Consider the following 10,553-nt stretch of genomic DNA (forward strand, 5'->3'; position numbering starts at 1 on the left):
TACCTTTGCTGGGGGGCACACAGGTGGCAGAAAAATTTAACCTTGGGTGGGGGGCACACGGTGGAAAACATTAGCCGGCCGAAATATTTAACCTTGGGGCACACAGGTGGCAAACATTAGCTGGCTGAAATGTTGAACCTTAGCTGGGGGGCACACAGCTGGCAGAAATTTTTAACCTTGGGTGGGGGGCACACAGATGGCAAACATTAGCCGGCAGAAAATTTAGCCTTAGCTGGGGGGCACACAGGTGGCAAACATTAGCCGACAGAAATATTTAGCCTTAGCTGGGGGGCACACAGGTGGCAGAAATATTTAACTTTGGGTGGGGGGCACTCAGGGGGCAAACATTAGCCGGCAGAATTATTTAACCTTAGCTGGGGGGGCACACAGGTGGCAAACATTAGCCGGCAGAAAAATTTAACCGGGGGTGGGGGGCACATAGGTGGCAAACATTAGCCGGCAGAAATATTGAACCTTGGGGCACACAGGTGGCAAACATTAGTCAGCTGAAATGTTTAACCGTAGCTGGGGGGCACACAGGTGGCAGAAATATTTAATTTTGGGGGGGGGCACTCACGGGGCAAACATTAGCCGGCAAAAATATTTAACCTTAGCTGGGGGGCACACAGGTGGCAGAAATATTTATCCTTGGGTGGGGGGCACACAGATGGCTAACATTAGCCGGCAAAAATATTTAATCTTAGCTGGGGGGCACACAAATGGAAAACATTATTCAGCAGAAATATTGATCCATGGGTGGGGGCACACAGGTGGCAAACATTAGCCGGCAGAAATATTTAATCTTAGCTGGGGGCACACAGATGGAAACATTAGCCGGCAGAAAAGTTTATTTTTGGGTGGGGGGCACACAGGTGGCAAACATTAGCCGGCAGAAATATTTAACCTTAGCTGGGGGGCACACAGGTGGCAGAAATATTTAACTTTGGGTGGGGGGCACACAGGTGGCTAACATTAGCCGGCAAAATATTTAACATTAGCTGGGGGGCACACAGCCAGCAGAAAATTTAACCTTGGGTGGGGGGCACACAGGTGGCAAACATTAGCTGGCAGAAAATTTAACCTTAGCTGGGGGGCACAGCTGGCAGAATTATTCAACCTCGGGGGGCACACAGGTGGCAAACATTAGCAGGCTGAAATGTTTAACCTTTGCTGGGGGGGCACACGGGGCACAGCCGGCAGAAATATTTAACCTTGGGTGGGGGGCACACAGGTGGCAAACATTAGCCGGCACAAGTATTTAACCTTAGCCGGGGGGCACAGAGCCGGCAGAAATATTTAACCTTGGGTGGGGGCATACAGGTGGCAAAAATTAGCCAGCAGAAAATATTTAACCTTTGCTGGGGGGCACACAGGTGGCAGAAAAATTTAACCTTGGGTGGGGGGCACACAGATGGCAAACATTAGCCGGCAGAAATATTTAACCTTGGGGCACACAGGTGGCAAACATTAGCTGGCTGAAATGTTGAACCTTAGCTGGGGGGCACACAGCTGGCAGAGAAATTTTTAACCTTGGGTGGGGGGCACACATATGGCAAACATTAGCCGGCAGAAAATTTAGCCTTAGCTGGGGGGCACACAGGTGGCAAACATTAGCCGACAGAAATATTTAGCCTTAGCTGGGGGGCACACAGGTGGCAGAAATATTTAACTTTGGGTGGGGGGCACTCAGGGGCAAACATTAGCCGGCAGAATTATTTAACCTTAGCTGGGGGGCACACAGGTGGCAAACATTAGCCGGCAGAAAAATTTAACCTTGGGTGGGGGGCACACAGGTGGCAAACATTAGCCGGCAGAAATATTGAACCTTGGGGGACACAGGTGGCAAACATTAGTCAGCTGAAATGTTTAACCGTAGCTGGGGGGCACACAGGTGGCAGAAATATTTAATTTTGGGTGGGGGGCACTCACGGGGCAAACATTAGCCGGCAAAAATATTTAACCTTAGCTGGGGGGGCACACAGATGGAAAACATTAGCCGGCAGAAATATTTATCCTTGGGTGGGGGGCACACAGATGGCTAACATTAGCCGGCAAAAATATTTAATCTTAGCTGGGGGGCACACAAATGGAAAACATTATTCAGCAGAAATATTGATCCACGGGTGGGGGCACACAAGTGGCAAACATTAGCCGGCAGAAATATTTAATTTTAGCTGGGGGGCACACAGCCAGCAGAAATATTTAACCTTGGGTGGGGGTGCACACAGGTGGCAAACATTAGCTGGCAGAAATATTTAACCTTAGCTGGGGGGCACAGCTGGCAGAATTATTCAACCTTGGGGGGCACACAGGTGGCAAACATTAGCAGGCTGAAATGTTTAACCTTTGCTGGGGGGCACACGGGGCACAGCCGGCAGAAATATTTAACCTTGGGTGGGGGGCACACAGGTGGCAAAATTAGCCAGCAGAAAATATTTAACCTTTGCTGGGGGGCACACAGGTGGCAGAAAAATTTAACCTTGGGTGGGGGGCACACAGGTGGAAAACATTAGCCGGCAGAAATATTTAACCTTGGGGCACACAGGTGGCAAACATTAGCTGGCTGAAATGTTGAACCTTAGCTGGGGGGCACACAGCTGGCAGACATTTTTAACCTTGGGTGGGGGGCACACAGATGGCAAACATTAGCCGGCAGAAATATTTAGCCTTAGCTGGGGGGCACACAGGTGGCAAACATTAGCCGACAGAAATATTTAGCCTTAGCTGGGGGGCACAAAGCTGGCAGAAGTATTTAACCTTGGTGAGGGGCACACAGGTGGTAAACATTAGCCGGCAAAAAAATTTAACCTTGGGTGGGGGGCACAGGTGGCAAACATTTACCGACAGTAATATTTAACCTTAGCTGGGGGCACAGCCGGCAGAAATAGTTTAATCTTGGGTGGGGGGCACACAGGTGGCAAAACATTAGCTGTTAGAAATATTTAACCCTTGGGTGGGGGGCACACAGCCGGCAGAAATATTTAACCTTAGCTGGGGGCACACAGCTGGCATAAAATATTTAACCTTGGGTGGGAGGCACACAGGTGGCAAACATTAGCCGGCAGAAATATTTAACCTTGGGGGGGCACACAGGTGGCAAACATTAGCCGGCAGATGTATTTAACCTTAGCTGGGGGGCACGAAGCTGGCAGAAAAATATAACTTTGGGTGGGGGGCACACAGATGGAAAACATTAGCCGGCAATAATATTTCTCCTTGGGTGGGGGGCACACAGGTGGCAAACATTAGCCGGCAGAATATTTAACCTTAGCTGGGGGCACACAGCCAGCATAAATATTGAACCTTGGGTGGGGGGCACACAGGTGGCAAACATTAGCCAGCAGAAATATTTAACCTTAGCTGGGGGCACACAGGTGGCAGAAATATTTAACTTTGGGTGGGGGGCACTCAGGGGGCAAACATTAGCCGGCAGAAATATTTAACCTTAGCTGGGGGGCACACAGGTCGCAAACATTAGCCGGCAGAAATATTTAACCTTGGGTGGGGGGCACACAGGTGGCAGAAATATTTAACTTTGGGTGGGGGTCACTCAGGGGGCAAACATTAGCCGGCAAAAACATTTAAGCTTGGGTGGGGGCACACAGATGGAAAACATTAGCCGGCAGTAATATTTAACCTTGGGTGGGGGGCACACGCATGGTAGAAACTATTAACCTTAGCTGAGCGGCAATAAACTAAACAACAATTAAATTTTAGCATCGTTGATGAATCAACATGTTCTGAAGAGCTCCCGTCACTTTTCTGATGTTGTGATGGCACTTTTTTTTATCTTCACGTACAAGTTTCTGAAAATTCGCAAGTCTTCTGAAATGAACGTTTTTTTTTTACTATTTACACATCATTGAAATTACGTCTCGGTTTATCGACACGCAATAAAAATTCGTCAAGTTCTGGTGGTGAAATTCGTCAAGTTCTGGTGGTGAAATTCGTCAAATTCTGGTGGTGAAATTCGTCAAATTCTGGTGGTGAAATTCGTCAAATTCTGGTGGTGAAATTCGTCAAATTCTGGTGGTGAAATTCGTCAAATTCTGGTGGTGAAATTCGTCAAATTCTGGTGGTGAAATTCGTCAAGTTCTGGTGGTGAAATTCGTCAAGTTCTGGTGGTGAAATTCGTCAAGTTCTGGTGGTGAAATTCGTCAAGTTCTGGTGCTGAAATTCGTCAACATACTTTAAAATACAAATAACTAAAAAATGTTTATAAGTAACTGACAATCTTTGTATTTGATTTGAGTTATATAACGGACAGCATGTTTGTATTTAATATAAAAATAAATATATACTGATGTAAAGATTTGGTAATTTTCTATATTGCCATATATCTTTACTCTCGCTATTTTGCTTAGGCTAAACACTAACTACAAATGTTAATGTGTTCTCGGGTGCAGCTTTAATCAGATAAACCTTGAGTGTCAAACATTTCACAGAGAAATCATAAGTTTAAGTTTTTGATTAAGTTATAAACTTAAACACCTTAGAGTCCAATATTGCGCACATAAAGCCCATAGTTATTTACAGATAATTATTTTTGTGTGTGGCCCTGATGTGAAGTTAGTTTGACACTTCCGGTTTAATAATAATAAAAAGATTCTCGTACTATGCGGCGAATTGAGAACGACGACCAGGGTTCACCCGACATCCGACATCCAGGGTTCACCCGACATCCAGGGTTCACCCGACATCCAGGGTTCACCCGACATCCAGGATTCACACGACGAGCAGGAGACCGACGTGCAAAGAAGCGGCCGTTAGATCTGAAAGAGTGACCGACTGCGCATCCACATGTTAAATAAATTCGGTCAATCAAGGGAATGAGTTTCACCTGAAAACTGATGAGAGGATGGGAACGCAATCAGCTGCTCACTCTCATGCTGCGTTCCAGGACCCTCGGAAATCTGCAGTTCCGGTTTTAAACTCCGACTTCAAAAGTTTTGATAACAGGTGGCAAAAAATAGTCCAGAAGTAGGAAACTAGCAATTAAAATGTGTAAAGTAACTAAATGGGCAAAAGCATTCAAGAGTGACCAAAAAAAAAAAAAAACATTAGAATGAGAGAAAAATAGACTGAATGGCAACAGAAATAACTTAAAGAACTTTAAAACAAACAAACCCTTTGTTGTTTCCTGTTGTGGGCTGCGTGCGGCATATATGACAATACAGTCTGATTATTATCATATTGCCGTAAGTTGCTAATGTCTGAGCAACTTTAAAATAATTTAATGTCATAAAATCATATATTTGGGAAATTCACTGCTCAGCATTTCAACTGAAAATCCCAAATATGATCAAAGAAAAATATCGATGACACAATTAGGGAATGTCATCCAGTATCAGGAAAGAAATAAGAAAAACCTTCAAATGTTTTAAAGTTTTAATAAAGACTTTAAGCGGCATGAAGTGCAATATTTGGATTCGCCTGTAGATGACGCTTCAGACTTATTTTTGCCTGATGGTCGTCATTCACAGCTTAGTAGTGTCCAAAAACAAACTTCTGATTGAATTTCTTCCCATGTGAACGTTAGTTTTGTTTCTATTCGTTAACTAAAATATCATTACACTTTCATATAGTTGTCATTCACTTGCATTTATATTTATTCCACTTATATTTCTGTATTTGCATTTTCACATTTTTATTTTCCGTTTTTGATTGTATTTATTTATTATGTTTAATTTAAGCAGGTTTGGCCCTCCAATTTTAAGGCACCAGTGAATAGGAATTTTTTTTTTTAAAGAGGGGAAAAGACAATAAACTTTCACAATAAATGTTGTTAAACTGCTATTGAAAAACAATGAGTGATAATAGAATAGAATAAAATGAACATTTATTGAGTCCCATGTTGGAAATGTACATGTTGCAGACTAGCAGACATTAGGAGCAAAAATAAATACCAACATAGGATAATTGTGCAAATATACGACTGTGGACAGATAATGAATTCGAATGAAATTAAATAAAATAAAGAAAAATAACATTAAAAGAAAAACAACAACAAAACAACAACAACGGCATAAAAAACACAACATTATTGTCAATATTCATAAAAGTATCAATACAAATTGTTTGAAATCAAAAAACAAACCAACTCATCAGCTGCTGGCGCTTTAAACCCCGATGCAACATGGGAAATGTAGTTTCTTATTAGAGTCTGCCTTTTGTCACGTGAAGCTGTTTCTTTTCCATAGAAACTTCGCCTCTCTTTTTTTTATTTTATTTAGGTCCTATGGGACGTAGGAACCTATTGTAATTATAATTAATTTCGAATTATTATTATTTTTTTAACATTATTTATTTTATATATTTTCATTTTTGTATTTATTTCCACATATATTTAATGTATCTGTATTTATTGATTTTGTTTATTTATTTATTTATTTACTCATACGAGGTTTGCTCCTCCATAATTTTAAGGCACAAGTGAGCAGCATTAAATATATATATATATATATAGATATATATATATATATATATAACCCTAACCCATATATATTTACACAATAAATATGTAAAAACATGTTAAAATATGTTAACTAAACTGCTGTTGAAACACAATGTGGGATTATGAATAGTCTTCTTTCAGACTCGGGTCCATAAAAACCATAAAAACCAGCAACAAACCCAAAAACAAATAAATAAATAATAATAATATAATAATAATAATAATAATAATAATAATAATAATAATAATAATAATAATAATAAATAATAATAATAATAATAATAAAATAAAAAAATAATAATAATATAATAATAATATAATATATAATAATAATAATAATAATAATAATAATAAATTACAAGTAAAACAACAACAGCATAAAAAAACAACACAACGCTATCTGTCATAGTCCGTAAATGTGTAAAATGCAATTCATGGTTTGAACTCCAATAACAAACGAACTCATCAGCTCCTGGCTCTTTAAACCCGATGCATCATGGGAAATGTAGTTTCGTATCGGAAAGTCTACCTTTGTCGTATAATGTTAATTTCCACTTTTATTTTTGCATTGATTTTCACTGACATTTATTTATTTGTATTTAATTTTCACATTTTCATTTAAATTTTCAATTTAATTTATTTCTTTTTTTTTTTAGTTTGGGTGGTTTGGCCCTCCATAATTTTAAGGCATAAATGAGCAGCAATAAAAAGAGAGAAAGAAAAAGACACACACTAAATATATATGTTGTTAAACTGCTATTGAAAAAAAAAACAAAACAAAAAAAAACGTGTGATTATTAATAGTTTTATTTCAGACTCGGGTGCACAATCCATAAAAAACACACATATAATTAAAATGAGGAAAATAACAATAATAATAATAATAATAATAATAATAATAATAATAATAATAATAATAATAATACATACATACATACATACATACATACATACATACATACATACATAATTAAAAAAAAAAAGAAAAGAAAAACAACGGCATAAAAAACATCATTTGTCAATAGTCATAAATCTATCAAATGTAAATTATTGGTTTGAGCGACAATAATAAACCAACTTATAGGCTGCTGGCTCTTTAAAACACAATGCATCTTGGGAAAAGTTGTTTCTTATAAGAACGTGTGTCTTTCCGTGGGTAGCTGGTAATTTCCATAGAAACTACACCTCCCAGAATCCTCGAGCAGAATCGTCAACACGGAGCTGTCAAACAACACAACGCCATCTTGACAGTTCCCTCAAAATGGCAGAAAGATGCGAGCCAGAAACCTTGTCCAAAGTAAGATTACCACACACACGGACTTAAAACCGGACAGCTCGGTTTCTCGCTCGGAACGTGTGGTTATGGAGTTTCGCATACGGCGTGGCAGCGCAACGTCTGTGAAACATGGATATAACTACGGCGGTTTTCAACGCTGCCCGGGTCGGTAAGCTGAAACTTATCCAGAAGTTGCTGAGCAACAAAAGTCCCGAAGAGCTGGAGGCTTTGGCGGAGGAGAAGACCCAGGGGGGGACGCCTCTGCTCGTAGCGTCCCGGTACGGACACTTGGAAGTGGTGGACTACCTGCTGGAACACTGTAAAGCCAATGTTGAACTCGGGGGGTCGGTGAACTTTGACGGGGAGACCATCGAGGGGGCCTCCGCCGCTGTGGGCGGCTTCTGCTGCGGGTCACCTCCCGGTGGTGAAGACCCTGCTGAAACACGGTGCCTCGGTGAACAACGCCACCCTCACCAACTCCACCCCGCTACGTGCTGCCTGCTTCGACGGACACCTGAGCATCGTCCGCTACCTGGTGGAGCACAAAGCCGACATGGAGATCGCTAACCGCCACGGCCACACATGCCTCATGATCTCCTGCTACAAGGGCCACAAGGAGATAGCCAAGTTTCTCCTGGACCGAGGTGCTGACGTGAACCGGAAGAGCGTGAAGGGAAACACAGCCCTGCACGACTGCGCTGAGTCTGGCAGCCTGGACATCATGAAAATGCTGCTAAAATGCAACGCACGCATGGAGAAGGACGGGTACGGGATGACCCCTCTCCTGGCTGCGAGTGTCACCGGTCACACCAACATCGTGGAGTATTTCGGCCACCAGCCTCGCACCTCCAGAGAGGAGCGCATCGATGCACTAGAACTCCTCGGGGCAAACTTTTGTGGACAAAAAGCGAGATCTTTTGGGTGCGATGAGGTACTGGAGGAGGGCCATGGAGCTTAGACAACCAGGGGACAAATCTGAATCATCCCTGGAGAAGCCTCCGCCCGGTTCGCCCATCCCTGCCTACGGTTGTGCCCAGGAGGTGAACTCGGTGGAGGAGCTGGAGGCTCTGATCACAGACCCGGACGAGATGAGGATGCAGGCCCTGCTGGTCCGCGAGCGCATCCTCGGTCCGTCCCATCCAGACACTTCGTTCTACATCCGCTACAGGGGAGCCGTGTACGCCGACTCGGGGAACTTCGAACGCTGCATCAGTTTGTGGAAATACGCCTTAGAAATGCAGCAGAGCAACCTGGACCCCCTGAGCCCCATCACCCCCGCCTCCAGTTTCCTGTCCTTCGCTGAGCTGTTTTCCTTCGTTCTCCAGGACAAGGCCAAAGGCACCTTGACGACACGTCTATCCTTCCAGGACCTGATGACGGTGCTAGGGAAGAGCGTGAGGGAGGTGGAGAGGGCCGTGGCGCAGAGAGAGAACCCTCCAGAACCTCCACAGTTCACCAAGGCCCTCTCCATCATCCTGCACCTCATCTTCCTCCTGGAGAAGTTGGAGTGCAGCCCCGAGCAGGAGCACCAGAAGAAGCACACAGTGTACCGTCTTCTGAAGCTAAACCCTCGCGGCCGCAACGGCTTTACTCCACTCCACATGGCCGTGGACAAGGAGACCACGTCGGTGGGTCGCTACCCCCGGTGGGCCGGTTCCCCTCGCAGGCGGTAGCGGCACTGCTCCTGGAGTGCGGCGGCCACGTGGACTCACGCGACTCTGAGAACAACACACCACTGCACGTGGCCGCCAACAACGGTTGCCCGGAGATTATTGCACTACTCATGAAGGCTGGGGCGCACTTTGACGCCACGAACGCACAGAGGAAGACGGCCTACGAGCTGCTAGAGGAGCAAAGCAGCGGGACGCCAGCGCTCTACCCGCTCAGCTATGTCACCCTACAGTGCCTGGCAGCGCGCGCCATCGAGAAGCACAAACTGCCCTACAGGGGACTCATATCGGAAGAGATGGAGGCGTTTATTGAGCTGCACTGACTTCTGTAGAGGTCCTCACCCTTCCTCTAGGGTAGTGGTTCTCAAACAGGGGTACGTGTACCCCAAGGGGTACTCTGAATGATTTTACAATGAATATAAAATGAATCAGGAAATGCTCTCTGTTCCTTTTTAGGTCATTTTTTTGTTTGTTGACAAATTCACCACAAACTAACAGTACTGTTGCTCTCATTAACTGAAACAGGATTATTTTATTCTGAAGAGCAGGGGTGTCAAACTAATTTTGGTTCAGGGGCCAAATATGGACCAGTTTGATCTGAAGTGGGCTGTAGATTATAGGAGGGGGGGTGGAAAGAAGAGCTATTTTAACATAATTGTGCCTAGGGCTGCACAGTTATGGCCAAATGTAAATCACAATTATTTTTGATCAATATTATCACAATTATTTATCATGTTAGGGGAAAATCTGTATTCATTTTGCACTATTTAAAACAAAAAAGTTTTCAGTGCAATTTGAATTTTGTAACATTTTTTTCTGTAATTTAAAAGGAATTTTGTAGAATATTTTGTGAGAAATTTCAAGATTTATGGAAAAAAATGATGTGATAAAAGCATGGGAAAAACTGCAAGCCCCTCAACATACTGTGAACTTGGGAAATGTACAACTGAATTATTTGGTCATTTATCCAATAATTAACGTTTTCTCATTTTTACTGCGGGCTAAATCGGATGCTGTCAAGGGCCGGATTTGGCCCCCTGGCCTTGAGTTTGACAACTGTGCTGTAGAGGTCCTTTTCCACACTTCTGACAGTAATTAGCTACATTTTACACAGGAGACCATATTAACTAACTGTTAAAGTAATCACATACAG

At 43.2% G+C, this 10,553-nt stretch overlaps 1 protein-coding gene across 1 annotated transcript; it reads left to right on the top strand.

Annotated features, from left to right (window-relative positions):
• The first annotated feature begins 7,636 nt into the window (after positions 1–7,636).
• Positions 7,637–10,022, top strand: LOC114479208 (protein fem-1 homolog A-like). The gene is given in 4 exon segments (XM_028472764.1): positions 7,637–8,111; positions 8,113–8,619; positions 8,621–9,370; positions 9,373–10,022. Coding segments are annotated over 4 exon segments (1,860 nt in total). The 5' UTR covers positions 7,637–7,859; the 3' UTR covers positions 9,724–10,022.
• The last annotated feature ends 531 nt before the right edge of the window (positions 10,023–10,553 follow it).

Source organism: Gouania willdenowi, chromosome 17, assembly GCF_900634775.1.
Source record: "Gouania willdenowi chromosome 17, fGouWil2.1, whole genome shotgun sequence".
Classification (NCBI taxonomy): domain Eukaryota; kingdom Metazoa; phylum Chordata; class Actinopteri; order Blenniiformes; family Gobiesocidae; genus Gouania; species Gouania willdenowi.